The sequence below is a fragment of the Biomphalaria glabrata genome, chromosome 16 (assembly GCF_947242115.1).
Source record: "Biomphalaria glabrata chromosome 16, xgBioGlab47.1, whole genome shotgun sequence".
NCBI classification, from domain to species: domain Eukaryota; kingdom Metazoa; phylum Mollusca; class Gastropoda; family Planorbidae; genus Biomphalaria; species Biomphalaria glabrata.
Window position 1 is genome coordinate 15,361,101 of NC_074726.1, and position 19,225 is coordinate 15,380,325.

A 19,225-nucleotide genomic window follows, 5' to 3' on the forward strand; every position below is an offset into this window, starting at 1 on the left:
ACACAGTGTTTCTCAAACATTTTCGGGGTGGCGACCACCTAAATGACAAAATTTTCGTTCTAGAACCCTTTAGAAACTTGGGACCTAGAGGAGTGATGTAGCCTCCCATAGTGAGGTCGGTGAGTTGTTGTTTTTGTTTAGATTGTAATGAAAAAGAAACTTAGTCATAATTATAATACTATTTTTAGGTTTTATTTTTTATTTATATTAATTTAACCCTATGTATAGAATCAAAATCGACACAATGAAATGTCATTGTAAAGAGTCCGTTTTTTTTTTCGGCAATAGTGTTGCCTACATAATTTTTAAGCGTCTTAAAAAGTTTTTCATGGAGATAAAATTGAAGATGTGGTCGGTTTCCGCTCAAGTCGGCAAGGGGTCTGATTTCGAGTGGGGCCTCGGCGCTGAGCGTATGCCGGCGTTTTCTGCTTCATAAATTCTTTGACCTAGCGTCTACAACGCCTTTTTCTCGTAGTAAGAAGAGAGAATATAAAAAAAGGCCAATATTGATGTGATTTTGATGTGTTTTCTTTCATCGTAGTTGAAAAAATTCGAGGACCATATTAGACCTAGTCTAATAATAAAGAGATAGCCCTAATCAATAGTATTATGCGAGGAACATTCAAGGTAGGCCTACAAATAGCGCACGGACGTCTGTAATGGGCGTGATCATGGAAGAAATTCGACTATTCAGAGACAAAAAAAAAATCCAGAAGAATCAGACTAGCCGAGACGTTTTGAAATGTTTTCTTCAAAAAGTTTTGACCCATATTGTTGCATACGCCTCTCTCGGTCGTTGGCGTGTCTCTCCAAACAGCTAGTACAACTTAACAGATGTAGGCATTTTATATTTTTAGCGGCCCCTGTAAGGGGAAAAAGCCGCTATTAGGTTTGTGCAAAATGTCAGTCTGTCCGTCTGTCACACTCAGATCTCAAAAACTAGAAGAGCTATGAAAAATATTATTTCATCATTAAATGCGGCTTGAAAAGTTTAGGTGCAACGGCTACTTTTGATTTTCTAAAAGCAAACCGTTTAATTTATAAAATTAATTATGCAAGCGATTTTTTCATAAAAATACACCAATTCTAAAACAATTACGTAAATGTAAAAGAGGCAATGTTACAATATGCTATAAACGGTACACAGTCTTTATATATTTTCAGTATCACTAAGTCAAATATATTTTAAAAAACGTACAGGAAATGTTTAATACAAATATAAATAATAGTTAAAGATGTTTTTTTCTGGTCAAATAGCTGCTAAAATTAAGAGAAAACATTTTTGTTTGTTTATAAAGGCTAATAATGCACTTTGTATGTAAATATCACGCACATTTTTTTTAAATGGACTTTTTATGCAGCGATTTTCGTGCAGTAGCGTAACGTCGCAACATGACCAGATGCTAAACCAATTCCTTAAACTATTTTAAAGAATCAGATTTTATTTATTTTTTGTTTAGTACCCTCATCCGAATAAAAGAAGAATATTTTTGTGCGTTTTGTCTGTTGGTCGGTCTGTCCGTCACGATTAGATTAAAAAAACTAGAACTCTAAAAGCTATTGAAAATCTGATTTACCCTTTAATATTCCTCCCGTAACATCTCAATAGTTTTACGTATCTAAAATTGAGTGTTCCGGATTTTTTTGTGCAAAACTAATCAACGCCAACAAATGTTTGTTTGCTCTTCTAACTTATATTACATTCAATTTCCATGCTTAAACGTTGCCAAAACAAATTATCAATAATATGTTGTTCCGTTTTTTATGTAAATAGCATATTAATGCTAAATCAAAATCTCTATACTGACTTATATTTCATTAAGTGTAAACATTTTCCGGATATTGTTTTGTAAAACATGAATTATGCCTAATGATTGTTTGAAATCGCAAAATTTACTAATTTTACACTTATATTATTTGACAATGCGTCACTATAATTTGGTTATCAATATCAAATTGTTCCGTACTTTCATCTTTAAACAAATTTTAAAAATATCTACAATAGATTGTTCAGGGCTTTAAGAAAAAGTAATTTACTAGAATTGATTACTGAAAATTACTTTTTAGACATTTAATTTTCTTGCTGAAACATAACATAGAAGTTTTGTAATCGATAAAGAATGTTCCGGATTTTGTTTCTTACAAATCGTCGCCAGAAATTTCCGAATTTATTTAAAAATCTACTAACGCCAAATAATTGTTTGAACTCCCTCTTCTATTTAATAAACAAATAATCTTCTCATTTACGAAATAATGTTTTTACGGATTTTTATGAAAAATATTTTAACTCACTTCTCTCTTACAGTACATTTAACTTTCTACCTAAAACATAAAAAAATCTAATTATCGTTAATATTATGTTCCGATTTTTAAAGAAAACAGAATTCAAACACCAAAGTAAGGTATGAAAATCTCTCCACATGGCTGTAGTACATCTAATTTTTATACGAGACCATCCAAAAAATTTCACATTTGCATTACGCTAATTTCATCATTTTCACTGCACAACCACCAATTAATCGCTTAACGTCTTCTCACCGTCGCCTACAAAACACACACACACACTTCTTAACACCCCTATTGGTCAGTACGTAGCACCCCCCCCCCCCATTTAGAGGAACTCACTAACCCTACAAGCGAAAAGTTTTAACATTAACTTTTTAATGACTAGATCTACTTACAGGACGGGCCATTCGACTCAAAACAAGTATTATATACAACCCGCAAGAAGGCCTGAAATGAGTAGGCGCCTATGGTAAAACTCGTGGGAATCCCTCGCTCGCAGTTTTATTATTTATTTTTTTTTAAATAAAGTTTCTAAAATAACCTCTTATGTATATATATATATATATATTTTTAAGTTTTCAAAGGACAATGAAATAATTAGAATTTATATTAAATTTTAAGTAGGCATATTTTTTTTTTACTAAACATTTCTTTTTAAAAAAAAAGGTAACCTTGGCATAATGATTTGGCCACCCCCTGAATTCGGCCGCCTTCGTGCAACGACACATTGAACAATAGGTAGCGGCGGCCCTGCATGTGAATACACGAAAAAACTGTTCAACATCCGTGCCTGTCACTAAACTGTATCATAATGGGTTATGTATGATATACACTGCAATATCTCGGCGACTCGCTTTTGTTTTTGACTTTTTTTGTGTTTTTTTTTATTCTGACCTACCAATGATACTTGAATTGTTTCGTGGTCGTATTCCTATTGAATTATCTATTTGAATACTAGCCGGATATGACACTGCGAGCCAGCTATTATAGCACAGTGTTGAACGGGTCACTGTCCCGTTGGCTCGTTGTACACACGATTCAAGTGTCAGTCAGGTCAAACTTCAACTCTCATATTGTCTTTGACTGCGCCAGACTTGCTGATCTTCTCTTCGACTGCTCTAGGAAGCCACAAGTTCTTGATCTGTATGTTGTCATATATGTACTTCGCATAACAACAGGATTTCTGTTCAGGCCTTTTGCAAGAGAGGGCTGTGGAGTTTGATGTTGAAAAGGATTTTACAAAATAATTCTAAATGCATAGCTCTTTCCTTTTCTGTAGATTTAGAACGGCTAAGTAAGGGCCAAAACTGACGTATGGTTCATTGCTCAGAACACGTCACTGATCTTATACAATTCTCTCTTCTCTTCTGTTTTTTTTTTTTTTTAATAAATTGTTCGTGCTGTTTCTGTGTTTAAAGCATTTGAAGTCACTTCAATGTGTCCACGTTTCATTATAAGATAAGACTATAAGATGAAATGACTAAGTAACCGAACTGGTGTAAATGCAATACAGTAGAAGTTTTTTTTGAGATATTAATCACACATAACACTCCTTCCATTGTTCAACGTAGCAGATGATCACTGCACATATTGATGAGTTGCCGGTCATAGAAGTGATCGTCTGTCTCACACTTACCCACTTTCGTTTCGACACTCTTTCATTCACTTACACGCCTACAGACTCATACGTTCTCATGCACTCACTCTTTCTCTCTCTTTTTTCTCTTTCTCTCATTCCCTCTCTCTCTCTCTCTCTCTCATTCTCTGTCTCACTCAAACTTTCTCATTCACTCATTTACTCACTGTCTCTCCCACCCTCTCATTCTCTCTTTCTCTCTGTCTTTTTCTCTTTTTTTCTCTCTATCTTTCTCTCTATCACTCTCTCTCTCTCTCATTATCTGTCTCACTCAAACTTTCTCATTCACTCATTTACTCACTCTCTCTCCCACCCTCTCATTCTCTCTTTTTCTCTGTCTTTCTCTCTCACTCTCAGATTCTCTCTCTTTCTCACTCTCTCTTAATCTATCTCTGATTCTGGCATTCTCTTTCTCAATTTCATTCTCTGTCTCTCATTGCTTTCTTTTTCTCTCTCGTTCTCTCTCTCTCATTCTCTGTCTCACTCAAACTCTCTCATTCACTCTCTGACTCTCTCTCACTCTCTCTCTCATTATCTGTCTCACTCAAACTCTCTCATTCACTTATTTACTCACTCTCTCTTTCATTCTCTCTCTCACACTCTCTCTCAATCTCTTTATCTCACTATCTGATTCTCTTTCTCTCTCTCTCTCTCTTTCTCATTCTCTGAGTGAGTTGATATAAGCTTTGTAAAAAGTAATAATACTTTGGCCATGGGATACCACTAGGAAGTTAATTGATCCACTCTCTACCAGGACTTCTGGTTACTTATCTGTAACATGACCGATGTTCCACTGACCCAAAAGTCTTACCACGTGTCCTCGTGTATTCTCATGAGCTAAACTCTTATGTCACAAACGAGGCAGTGACAACATTGAAACCATTCTCTGAATTGTAATCTAGAAAGTTCTGGATATGCACTTAGATCTCTTAGTATGATATTTGAAGAGTTTCTGTCGATGCAAGCACATAGTTTTAGTATGATATGTGAAGAGTTTCTGTCGATGCAAGCACATAGTTTTAGTATGATATGTGAAGAGTTTCTGTCGATGCAAGCACATAGTTTTAGTATGATATGTGAAGAGTTTCTGTCGATGTAAGCACATAGTTTTAGTATGATATGTGAAGAGTTTCTGTCGATGTAAGCACATAGTTTTAGTATGATATGTGAAGAGTTTCTGTCGATGCAAGCACATAGTTTTAGTATGATATGTGAAGAGTTTCTGTCGATGTAAGCATATAGTATCTAAGTAGGAAATTTCACAATGTTCATGTATATCTTTGAAGTTTTCAATATTTAATATTTAATACATACAGAGATCATAATTTAAAAATTATCAGCAACTTTGACAGCTGATGTAATTGTTTGACAAAGTTAGTTTATCGGCAAAGAATTTAGGAAATTTAGGCACCGTATATTTAGGCACCGCGTATTTACGGATATTTATGCACCGGATATTTATGCACCCGGATAATTAGGCACCCGGAAATTTAGGCACCCGGATAATTAGGCACCCGGAAATTTAGGCACCCGGATAATTAGGCACCTAATTTATCCGGGTGCCTAAATATCCGGTGCCTAAATTTCCAGATACCATCGGCCAAGTATCCAGTCAAACTTAAGTCTGTAACTGTTCATTCAACAGTTCTTGTCCTGAAGATGTATAATGCATGCCGACAAATCCATGAAATTCATAAGTTTTAACGCTATTATTAGTCCGAGAGGAGTTTTCTAACTTCAAACTCAATACATTTGTTATCACCTATTGAGTGCAGCAGTCAGAAGTTAGATCACTGAATACTGAAAAGGTGTTGTTAAAAAAGGGAGTCCGTGCATCAAAATATGACGATGGTACAATAGCTGTTGACTTAATCACATGCAACCCACAGTATGCCGTTGTAAAACTTCCTGATGGAAGAGAAGAAACAGTATCATTGCGACATTTGGCCCCCGCTCCAAGAGAGGGAGAATCAGAGGTGTATCAACATATGAAACTTGAAGACCTTGAGCGGAGACAAACCCTACAACACAGATGCAGGTGCCTACTGACTATGTGACTATGGAACCAATGGTTGCTCCTAACACACATGTACAACAGGGGGAAAATGGACATCAAGAAGAAGTAAATGCAGGGGCTGAGTCTCCAGCTAGAGAGCCGCCGATGTCACCAACTCAGAGCGACGGCAGTATTGGTCCTGGTAGATATAACCTAAGACCAAGAACAAGCAGACCTAATTATAATGTCTAACATTTATTTAATTATTCTTCCATATCACAAGTTCTAACTCATTATCTGTAGGCTTCATATGTCACACTTATTATATTATTATTCAAGACTACTTTCTCTACTGGTCTAACTTAATATTTGTATGCATAATATGACACTTAGGGACTGATAATTTTATTGTGTATAACGTGTTTGTTTATAGTTATGCAATGCTTCTCAATAGAGTCACTCTGTAAGTATTCTGTAGGGATACTTAAGCTTCGTATATTGTTGTCCTTCACTATTATTTACATGTTAATGTTCCTATAACTTTTAGGCGGGGTGATAGTAGTGTAACTGCGTTGATTTTCTGCGTGCGTCCAGCGTATCAGAAGGTCATGCCCAGTGTGTGTGTTTCATGTCCAGTGTGTGTGTGTATATAGACTGCATCAGTGTTATGCGAGACGTGCTGGTTTCATTCACTGTTTACTGTAGTCTACTTTTGTCGAATAAAGCCATGTTATTGGTATTCTAGTCGTTATCATCTCATTACATGCATATAAACTATGTGAGTGTTGTATATAAACAACATGTGTGTTGTACATAAACTATGTGTGTGTTGTATATAAACTATGTGTGTGTTGTATATAAACTATGTGTGTGTTATGTATATAAACTATGTGTGTGTTGTATATAAACTATATGAGTGTTGTACATAGACAATCTGTACATAAACTATATGTGGGTTATATATTGTATATAAACTATGTCAGTGTTGTATATAAATTATGTATCAGCTATGTGAGTGTTGTGTTTAAGCTACATATGCTAGTTATATATGTATTGTGTGTTAATTAGTGTGTATAAATTGGCTCCTTCTACACTTGAGGGCAGTCTTAATTTCTTAAATATAAAAATATTTTTAAGAAAAGCTCGCTTATATTGAGTTAAATCGTATCTTTTTATTTTTTTGAGTCATCAATTATTTTGAATCATCAATTATTTTGAATCATCAATTATTTTGACTCAGCAAGTAATTTGAGTCATCGATTGTTTTGAATCATAAATTATTTTGAGTCAATTATTTTGAATCATCAATTATTATGAATCAATCATGTTTTAATGACTCAAAAATTAAACCTTATACTGCGATAAGTTTGTTTTAAAAAAGGATAAACATTTGGTTTATCAGTGGACCTGACCTTTTTGATTGCGATCCGAGATTACTATAATAATTTCTCAGGACAGTGTATGCATTTTGTCATCTTATTGGTAATTTTGAAATGATCTTTATTGTCGATGGAGCTTGTGGAGATAGGCAAAGTTATAGATGGACACAATTGCGTAAGTTAATCTCCTGGTCTCGCGACTTAGACACGTCTGATATTTCGCCTGTTGGTCAAGAGTCCCAATTCGCGCTTTGATCTAACTTATTATAAGCGTGATTAAACAAAAAAAAGAAAGTTGTTCAAGTGGGACAAATAGTGTAAAAGGTTTTGGCTCAACAGATAGAGGTAACTTGATATAAGCCCGTAGAGAACCTTTCGCTATTGCTAATGTAAAAACAAGAGAACAAAAATACTTTTTAAAAAGCTTATATAATTAAGTGTAATTATATCCATTAGTTTCAATCAGCCGTGTAATAATATGTACTATTGACATAGACATATAATTCTGTGCGATAGAAATATTTTTACCCATAGTATTTGTTTAGCTTTTAGCTTTCTCAGTTCGCTATGATTCTATCACTTGCCTGGACCATTGTGAAAGGGGTGGGAAGAAAGGGAAAGGGGGGGGGGTAACTTGGTGAATGGTTACTTCATCGTTTTGTAAATGCATACAAAAAAATTTACTCGGGAAAATCGCTCAATATTCCTCCAGGAGATTCATTCAGCTTATACCACCACATCTGTCAAGTAAGATTTATTTCCCTTGTTCAAGATACCAAACAAAATAATTAATTACCTAAAGTCTATTAACTAATTGGTTAAATTTTTAAAAATGGCCTTGCGTTGTCAGGTAGAAGTAATAATTGTGTAAAATTTCATTCCGAGATTGGTTAATTTGTTTTTTTTAAATGGCCTTGCGTTGTCAGGTAAAAGAAATAATTGTGTAAAATTTCATTCCGAGATTGGGTGTGGGAGACATAACTTGTACAAACTTTTTACCATATAGACAGACATAGTGAGTTGACATAAGCTTTGTAAAAAAAAACAACATAAATTTATCATTTCCAAAAAATAAAATTATTTTATTTATTATTTAAAACACGAAATTGGCAGAGAAAAATTACATCCTCGTTGATTGATTCATTTTGTCAAATAAATTACATAGATACATTTTGTCAAATAAATTACATAGATACATTTTGTCAAATAAATTACATAGATACATTTTGTCAAATAAATTACATTTTTACTTTTGTAATACTGAAACGGTATGTTGGGGTCAGTCTGTCTACCCATTGATATTATCCCTCCCTTCTTTCAACTCATCATAGATAGATTGCACAAAATAGTAAAGATAATCTCGATCAAACTGTTGCATATGGACCTAGAGTGTGGTGCTGTGGTAGATCTCTCGTTCTAGTTAGTAGAAGTGACACTAGGGAAAGAAACTCCTTTGATGGCAGTGTCATTGCTGAAGCACCTCTGTTATACTACCATTATCAAAGTAAAAGCCGCGAAGAAAGCGTTTACTGCCAACAACGAGATACCCTGGACTTTATATCCTTCAGTTATTACAATTTGCTTTTAAAAGCTCGATAAATGACTATCACACTTTGAATACAAATGCATTGAAACTTATTCATCTTTACTTACTAAGAAACTTAAAAGTTTGTTTTTTTTAATATCAAAGGCATCAGAAGTTTAAAAAAAATAATTAAAGATTTGATAAATGTATTTCGAAGAGTCCTCCGTATCTAGATACAATAGCAAAAGTAAAAAAAAAAGCATTTAAAACATTGACACTTTTCTGAGGAATACTCAAAAGAATTCGGAATAACTATTGCGTATGGGCTTGGTAGATTAGGTATGATGTTTAAGGTCATTGCATAACAAAAAATAATTGTCACAACTTTGGTGAATACCCACATGAATATAAATTTGGTGATTAATTAAAATAGATGTTCAGTTTAAGCTCGTTTGGATCGAAATCTTTCTCGAAGCGACATATTTTTTCTGAACTAAACATGTCTTACATGGAAAGGGAAGTGCGTTTTCATAATACCGGTGTCCAACTGGCCAGTAAGACAAATATGGTCTCCCTGCATCAATTCTGTCATAGTCTTTGGTATAAATCGGTATGCTGTGCCATTGGTGTTTGCACGCTAAGGCTACACAGTTTTTAAAGTTTAACGAATCTTTGATAGACAGAGGCAACTCAACAGACTCTATTTTAACTTTTCTCTCGGGGAATGAGCCCAGAGAAGTGGACACGGCGATAAAGGCCAACTTGACCAGTGGCCACGGTTGCGAGTGAATGTCTCGGAAAAGCACTGCTGATTCTGGTGGGAGGACACCCTGCAGGGAATGACCAGGTTTTATATTAATGTCTAGATCTGTGAGAAAACCGTTAGCAAATAAATATTTGGCCACATCCACGCGATTCTTGACCAACGCATATAAAAATGAAGAGATGGAACTTAAGTTATCATTAGAACGGTCTGCAACTGTCATCTTGGTTGTGACCTCGGCCACTGAGATAGACCGTGTCCCTAGAGCTCCATTCAGCAGAAAAAATCTCAGAAGATCATCTTCACCGGATGTTATTAGTTTGTTGACGTCTTTGCATGTTACTTCCAATTCTGAAGGTGAATCACAAGTATCCACGTCAACAAGGCCAGTTATAAAAAAGGCAAGAGCACTGCGATGTTCTGTTTTGACCAAGGGGTCGGCACCATTGTTTAAAAGCCATTTAACTATTCTGTTGGAGAAATTAGCTATATAGCCGTTTTGCAAAGCGTAGGTCATTACCGTTCTACCTTCGTTATCAGCGATGAGAAGACTGGCCCCATCATCAAAGAACAACTGAAGAAGTTTAGTGACGTCACACGGTATTTTTTTCATCACTAGCATCATTAAAGGCGTCATGCCATCTTTGTTTTGTGCGTTGACATCTGCTCCATACAGGACCAGTTTCTCGCAGAGTTTAAACAACAAACTGAAAGAACTCTGCCGGCTGAGGGAAAAGTTTTTTACCGCCAGCAATAGCAGGGTATTGCCCTCATCGTCCCTGGCGTTGATATTTTTGCACGACGCCACGTGGTTGAGTGCAGTTTGGGCTCGCCCCAATTTTAAATGTTCCAGCATATAGTCACCTTTCACTATTTTAACCAGGATGTCGTAGCATCGTCCGTCACCTGCAGTGTGAGCTAAGTGAAACACGTTCTTGCCACTGGAGTCCATAAGGTCTACCTTGGCTCCATTCAACACCAAGGCTTCGAGGACGCTGTGGTCGCAGTTCGAGCAAACTGTCGTAGACAGAGACAAAGTAGCATACATAAGAGCAGTTCTGCCCTTAGTGTCCATTAAGTTTGGATCAGCCCCGTACAAAATCAGGTCGTCAAATATTTTGCGTGCTACGCTTTCTTTCATGTGAACAGTGGCATCCTGGGTTATCAGGATCAGCGCACTTTCCCCTAAGGAGTTCTGCTGATCGAGGCATGCAGAAAACCTAATGAGATTCAGTGCAACGCCAAAGTCCTGTCGTCTGATAGCATGTAACAAATGACTCTCTTCCATTGTAAGCACGATCAACATCTGAAAACATAAAATAAGAATCTGAATTATCTGAGACAAGTATAGTAGACCAGAGATTCTCAAATCTTTTGTGACCCGGGGACCCCTATATACAGTCGAAATTTCCCCAAGGACCCCTAAGTGAAAAAATTACATATATGTATAGTACAAAAAAGAGTCTACAAATGAAAAAAAAAAAAGCAACAAATTGTTGAAGGCGTGTTGATTGAGATTATAATTTTGTTTAAAATAAAATTGTAAATGATTTAATGACATGATGATGTTGATGAGATTTTATGAAAGTATTTATTCCCAGCTTAAGTAGCAACCGCAAATCTCCACGAGAGGAAATTTCAAGTCGATTTCTTTTATTTTTGAAGACGTTTATCTCGGCAGTGAGTCCACGTTCTACCAGATAAGAAGATGGGAGAGCACTCAACAACTTCTGTATAAGGGCCTATAATGCAAGATATAAAATTGAAATCAGTTTGTGTAACCTGACGATGAACTCCGATTGGGAACAGAGTAGGAAGGACTAATCCTCCCGAAGTGCTCTGGCAAGAAACTGGACCGTACGGCGTAATGCCTTATAGTCCCCAGAGAAGTTTCCCCCAGGGCAGGAGTGGGTTGGTGCGCGTTCCTTGACAATCCCAGTTTCGAAATTACCATTTTTGAGGCGTATTCCTCTACTAGCTCACCAGGGAACGGGCTAGTTAGAGCCTAGCTCGTCGACGCCAACCAGCCCGCCCGACGCAGCCGCGAAGGCCGCGTCAGTCTGTCCAGTTTTTGCGAATCGGCCAGGACCCAGGAGATACCGACCAAACCTCGAATTGGTGCCCAGCGCTATCCGCTTTTCAGTTAGGTCTATTACTCACCGTTGCCCCTGGGCCCAGCGGGGGGGGGGAGGGCTAGACATAACCCCTTTAATATAATTTTGATTTCTTCCCATCCCAAACCTCCAGCAGGACAACGGGCGTGAAGAAAGATAAGAAAAATACGAATCTAGACTCAAACAATAAACTATGTGGAAAACAAAGTAAAATATAAAACAATACTTATTGAGGATAAAAGTTAATAGTGGATGAAATGGCATCAATTAATTTGACTCAATCATGTAATTAATTTTTAGTAGATCTAGGCTACCAAAATAAATTTGTGCAATTGGAAATATTTTTTTTATTAATTTGTTTTTGTTTAACTCAACTTTCATTCTAAAGAAAGCTCGGTGCGCTATGGTCTAATCAAGTTAGTGGACTTGTTGGGGGGTCTGGGAGAAGGTTTCCTGTTGCTTGAGTCAGAATTCAAACTTCCAATTACGATTACGTAAACGTTGTATAGACAATTGTTAGCATGTTGTTTTAAATTTAGCGAACGACCAAATTTCTACACAAGGTCTATCACCCGTTAGTTAATTGTTTAACTAATTGTTTGTTGTATTTTTGTTTCATTGATTCGTGTGTTGTCATCGACAATGAATAATTGTGCAAAGTTTCAACTTGATCTGAGAATAAGAAGTGGTAGAAATAACGTGTAGGCCTACATGATTCCACCCAGACAGACAGACGGAGTTTGTAAAAACACATTCTTGATGCAATAGATATCCCTGAACATAGCTTATTGAGCTTATAGTCTATATTTAACTTTTTAAGAGACACAACTAATGATTTAATGTCTTTCAAAACTGTAACTACTTGAAATGTTCTAATGTTTCTGAGTCATTAAATTTTTCGAATTCATTGTTTAATTATTCAATAATTGAAAAATGCATTCCTCAGTAGAGTAAACAACAGCAGTTGGAAACCTCAAACAGTCTGTAAAGACAAAGGCATAGCCCTCGTCACTAAAATCAAACTGAAGCGCTACCTGGTCATAGCACCATTCTTATATTCTTACGAGTCTTGGACGCTGACTGCAGAGCTAGAGTGCAGGATCCTAGCAATGGAATTGAGATGCTATAGAAAGATCCTCGGTATCACCTACAAAGACCGCATCACAAACGAAGAGATTAGAAAGAAGGATTAATACAGCTATGAGACCCCACGATGACCTGCTAACTACTGCCAGAAAACGCAAACTCCTTAAGCCATATCACAGCATAGACCTTCCTTCAGGGAACAGTACCACGAAAAAGAAGAAGCGGCAGACAAAGAAATCGATGGGAAGAAAACGTGGGCGGGCCTGTCATTGAAAGAGATTCTATCCAGGGCAAGAGAGAGAGAGAGAGAGAGCAATGGAGAAAAACGGTCAACAGATGTGTGGTTACCCAACGGTTTAACAGACTAAGGGATAGGAGAAGGTAAAGAGTGTTAAATAACTAAACAAAACATGTCTATCGATCTATCTGTATGTCTTCTTTACCTACCTGTGTGTAACAAAGTTGATAAAGTATCCATCTACCACAAACATGTTACTCCTGTAAATGATACCAAACAAAGGGTATCCCCGTGTTACACACTAACGTCATTGGATTTGAAGGAGCACATGTAAGCAAATCCATTTGTAACACATCTCACTCCATGTAAACGTATCCTGCTCTATGCTATGCCAATCAAGTAGTGCTAGCCCGACCTACATCTAAATATAAAAACACTGTCTATCATCGGCACTACGTTCAGTCTAGAAATGGTCGATATTGTCTAAACAAAACTTAGTTCTGCATGTTTAAGCAAAAAAAATAAACGGTTCTAAAAACAAATAACTTCAGAATGCTATTTTCAGCAGAGACTAGTTGGGGCCATAATGTCTAGATCCCCTGTATCCTACAGCGTGATGAGACCTGGAGAGACAGACAGTGAGAAGAGAAACAATAGACGTGTGACTTGTTGACACTGGTTCTGCTGACTCATTGGAAATGTCCTTTAGTTATTCAAACCTAATGTTTATATATGTCACCTGTTCTAGACATGTGCTATCTACTATATCAAACATTCAACTTACTCCGTCGATTGTCAGATCAGTGCATGCACAGGTCATTCATGTCTCGATTTCGCCCCTTTTTTTTCATTTGCACGCAGACCAATGTGTAGGTAGAGACCAATATGTGGGTACTGGCCAACGTGTAGTTAGTGACTAATATGTGGATATTGGCCAATGTGTAGTTAGTGACCAATATATGGGTACTGGCCAATGTGTAGTTAGTGACCAATATGTGGGTACTTGCCAATGTGTAGTTAGTGACCAATATGTGGGTACTGACCAATGTTTAGGTAGCGAGCAATATATAAGCGACCGCTGTGTAGGTACTTATTAATGTGTAGTATATGATCATTGTTTAGCTAGTGATCAATGCGAAATTAGGTGACTGGTGTGTAGGTACTGACCAGTGTGTAAACAGAAACCAATGTATAAGTAGCTGACCAATAAGGATTAATGTATAATTAGTTGACCAACAAGAAAGCACTGACCAATGTGTAGGTCTTTAACTTTCATTTGTAGCCATTTTTATTATGATGACAAAAACTATAACATTAATGTAATGCAATCTTCAGGTCCTATTCTGGCATCTCTCCAATATGTATTTAATGTGTGTTAGTAATATGCTTCCGTATTTCTTTTTTTTAAATTCATGCACTCTGCCACTGTGGTATAGTGACTGAAATGTGCAATCGAATCACACACAATGAACTAGATGTATATTAGTATGTGTGTGTCTTCACGTTGTAAAAAGATGTTTTTCTATATAGTTTTTTGTGTTTTTGTGTCATATTCTTTAAACTTACAACGTAATCTATTACTAGAACAGTGGTTTGAGTGCTGGGAAAGGTCCCAAAAAGGCCGTGGAGTCTCGGAGCATATGAAGCGCAGGACAGGCCACTGTCCCGTTGGATCACATTTCTCACGGCTATGGCCAAATTTTAACTCACGGTGCCCCCCCCCCCCTGCTGGGAAGAAGATGAAACCGTGTCTCATATTCTGTTTGACTTCCCCATGACTTGCTGATCTCCGTCTCGACCTGGTATATTAACATGTATGCACTACGCAAAAAAAAAAACAACAGCGGGGTTTATGTCCAGGGCTTTTGTAAAAGAGGATTGGAGCCTCTCAAGCCCTCACTCAAATGAAGTTTGATGATGATGATGATTACTAGAACTGTAGACAACTAAAATAGAGCTGGATCACTCTATCTAGGCTATGTTCTTTGTTTGCTGTCAGGTTGTAATATTTACAAAGCAACTTTGTCTGTCTGGTTAAAAGTCTGTACAGTTATTTCTTCCACACCCAATCTTGGATCAAGTCAAAATTGTGCACAATGATTTCATGTGCATTACAAGAATCAATAAAAAGAATAACCACTTAGTAAATTAACTGTTGGAAATTAATTATTTTGTTTGGTATCGAACAAGGGAAAAAATGTCTTTGACAGATGTCGTGGTATAAGTTGAATTAGTCCCCTTTATACTTAAACATGGGCCTCAACTCTGGAAGAAAAGCGCGCCATGTGAACCATGGCTGGCTCCTTTACCACCAAAGCGAAGGCCACCTGCAATATGTGTGGACGGGAGTGTCTCTCCACAATAGGGCTACATAGTCACATGAAAAAGTGTTCTTCGAGATGAAATATAGTAGTTACGACTGAAGGAGGCCAACCATGGGTATAGCGAAGATCTTTTTTCTGGGCTTGGGGGGGGGGGGAAATTTTTCTCTCCCTCCTGCTGTCATATATATCTATAATATAAAGCAGAAAGTAAGGCGTATGTATTTATGTATGTCCCGAATAGAAATCAAAACCGTTTGGCCAATCTTGATAAAACTTGGCTGAAATATTTCTTGGGTACTAACTGGAACAGTAGCGTATGCATAGTGATAGTGGTCATAAAACAAGATTAAGACCCTCAAAAATTACCCAACGCTATGAAAGTATTACTATTTCATGGATCTAGGTCATATAACCATGTTTACATGAGACAAGACCGAAAGGATTTAGATCTAATTTTAAGAACTACACTATGCAAAGATAGTTTTTTTTTTACTTTGACACTGAAAAAACAAGCAAAATATAGTCCATTCATTTCATTATTTAATAAAATTAACCTTCAAATTTGTGTTTCAAAACCATTTTTACTTAAATTCGTTTCTTATATCTGTGAATTTAGACGTACTGATGTACTTTATATCCCATTTATCGCGCGCTTCTTTCGTTAGACAAGGTTATGCATGCGGAGAACTTAAAATCTCTCGAACACTAGATCTAACTTAAATCTAAAGTCTAAGGTGATAGAAGTATTCTTCACAAAGAGAGTTATATACGTTAACACATGAAGACTTGGCATAAATGTTCCTTAGATCATGGCGGAGACCGTATATATGTTTAATATGTCCCTGCCACAATCGGGGTCCCCCCCCCCCCCCCAAAAAAAAAAGCTAAATTTATCTCTGTTCAAGAATGAAACTTTTTAACTAATCGGCTAAACCCGTTTTTATAGCTACATTTGTCTCTTTTTAAGAAACTTTGTTAGTGGAGACTGTAGACACTCCGCCATTGGCAGCCAGAGGGTCTGGAGGAGCACTGTGAGCTTCCCCAACGGTGTCCTGGGCTGCCCCCTGACGCCAAGCACTTTTTTTTTTTTGGTATTTAAAACACACAAAAAAGCATATTCTGAGGTATCTATTGTGAAGAGTATTATCCTGATATTGAAATATTTTAGTTCAAAAACCCGCAAAACTAAATCTGCTATTCCCTGCACCCTATTAATGGAGCATCCGCTGCATAGAACAGACGTAGACAGCGAAAAGAAAACCTAAATCGACCACCGGCCGACAATGGTTATATTTGTGCTATTAAAGCAAAATGTATAGGTCGTAGCTGGGGCTGCGTAGCCACGGGAAATACTGCATTTCTAAGTAATCTTTGGACTCGAAGACAAGTCTTATATTAATGGAGCCCAGCGACTGTTGAAAATGTGTAAACTCTTCTTGGCTACGCTTTAGAATAATATTGAAGAGGGGTTGGGTTTTTAACCTCAAAACTATTTGTGAGTGTGTGTGTAGGGGTTAAACTCAAACCATCTGGAGGTGGTATTAAACTTTAAGCCCTCTGTAAAAATGGGGGGGGGGGGGGTTAAACTCAAAATTTCCTTCGGCACGCTCATAGAACTTTGTGACTGTAGTTTACTATAGTTTTATATTGTTAAGGTGGTTTTTAACTTCAAGCCCACTGGAGGTTGTTTTTAAACTCAAAACCCTCTGGAGGGGTTTTAACTTTAAGCTCTCTGGAGGGGGAGGGGTAAACTCACTCTTTGCTCACAACCCCTGTTGTATGCTTTAATATAGGTTGGAGAGGGAATTTTATCGTAAAAAAACAACACATTTTTGCAGGTAGATTTAAACTCAAACCCCCTCCCTAGACTACGTTCATGGAATTTGGTGACTGTCGTTTGCCTTATTTTTTTTGTTTTATGGTAGAGGGGGAGTTTAAACTCACAACCTCTGGGGGGGATTTTAAACTCAAAACCCCATTAGCTGCGCTTGGGCAAGTGATGACTTAACATTAAAATCTCACCTAAAATAAACAAAATTAAAGCTAAAAATTGGTCACAAAATCCGTTTCGGGGATGGGGGGGATCACCGGTTACGCACATGAGGCCTACAATACTTTGTTTAAATTTGAGTAGCGTATTGGCTTCAAGGGGGCTTGAATATTTGAGTTTTAATTCAAGTCGCTCTACTCATTGTAACCGTGAATCCAGACACCCCTTTTCCCCTAGCCTTCTTCTCTTTCCTAACTGGTCCAGACAAGTGATAGTATCATAGCGTAGTGAGAAAGCTAAAAACATGAAATTGTGCTAAACAAAGGCATGATTACAAAGAGAGTGTGTGTTATACTCAGAGACGGATGATTTGTTAAGGGGGGGGGGCAAGGAATATTCAAGCCATGATCTAGAATAGTCTAGATATATTATTTAAGAGAAAAAATCTATTTAGTATGCATATAAGTTGAACAAAATTTAAAACAACAATTAAAAAGTACTTTTTCATATTATCACATGAACTGCAATATGCAATATGACACGCAAAACACCGAACCAAAGGATTTTTTCTTCTTTTTTTACGAACTTTTTTTTTTTTTTTTTTTTGAGGAATTAGAGATTGACCTTTTAGAAAGCAATTAGATCAATTATATATTCATTATAACACATCAGTTAGGCTAGGTTCACATTTAACTTCACTTTCACTTTCACCTATGCTTTGGTTTGCTGGACCGCTGGGGCACCACACAAGATCTGTCAACATTCTTTCTCCATTCTTCTCTATCACTTGTCTTTGATCGAATTTTATTCTGATGTTCTTTCTGAAAATACTGATACCTGTCTTTTTACCTGCCTGGGTGGACTACTTCGGGGTCTGATTCTGAGTTTGTGTATCCACACAAACTGTCTTTGTAACCTTGTTAATAATGTTTTTCTTGTTTTAAAAATGTGTTTTGATTGAACTAGTTGGTAGAAAGTCAACTTTGAGGCTGTGATACTTGACTTGATTTTAGAACACGTTCAGACGTACGAACATACTGTCTTCTCTCTCTATCTCTCTCTCTCTATCTATCTATATCTCTCTCTCTCTTTCTCTTTCTCTCTCTATCTATCTATTTATCTCTATCTATCTATCTATCTATCTATCGATCTATCTATCTATCTATCTATCTATCTATCTATATCTCTCTATCTCTCTCTCTCTCTCTCTCTCTCTCTCTCTCTATCTATCTATCTATCTATCTATCTATCTATCTATCTATCTATCTATCTATCTATCTATCTATTTATCTATCTATCTATCTAATCTAATCTAATCTAATCTTATTTAATCTAATCTATTCTAATCTAATCTAATCTAATCTATCTATCTATCATTTATTTATTATTACATATGTTACGACATATTCTTACAAGTGCTACTTCTTTCCTAATGCCCTAATGTGGGTCAAAATGCGACAGACACATATATAGTCCATTTAACAATTGTCAAGGCCAGCGTTTCTCAAACTGCGGAGCGCGCCGACGTCCTCTCAAGGGAGGAGCGACGTTATTGCAAAGAAAGGAGGGTGACGAAGCCAGTAAATTTATTTTTCAAGGAGGGGATTTTTTAAATTTATTTATACATTTGTTTTTATTTTAAATTTTACTCCATTTTTTAATATTATTAACCAATTAAAAGGACATTCAAATAAACTATTATTGGACTATTTGAAGTAAGAGACGTAGCCTAGTTTCATCTAATTAGGATCTTTTAAATTGTATTCCGGTTACATTTTTGCTAGAGATGTCTGCAACAATATCGACCCAAAACTCTTCGAAGAGTGGTGCCTTCTTATTTAGTTTAAGATGTCTGTGTGTATAGACTCAATGAAGTCTTAATGTTGTG

At 36.6% G+C, this 19,225-nt stretch overlaps 1 protein-coding gene across 1 annotated transcript; it reads right to left on the bottom strand.

Moving 5' to 3' along the window:
• Positions 1 to 8,236: 8,236 nt before the first annotated feature.
• Positions 8,237 to 13,650, bottom strand: LOC106069921 (putative ankyrin repeat protein RF_0381). Its single transcript, XM_013229698.2, has 2 exons — positions 13,233 to 13,650; positions 8,237 to 10,891 (listed from the first exon to the last, which is right to left on the bottom strand). The coding sequence occupies exon 2, from the start codon at positions 10,889 to 10,891 to the stop codon at positions 9,260 to 9,262; it is 1,632 nt and encodes a 543-aa protein (XP_013085152.2). The 5' UTR covers positions 13,233 to 13,650; the 3' UTR covers positions 8,237 to 9,259.
• Positions 13,651 to 19,225: the final 5,575 nt, after the last annotated feature.

Excerpts from the sequence above, each read along its gene's own strand:
- LOC106069921 (XM_013229698.2), bottom strand. The coding sequence starts at position 10,891 with ATGTTGATCGTGCTTACAATGGAAGAGAGTCATTTGTTACATGCTATC.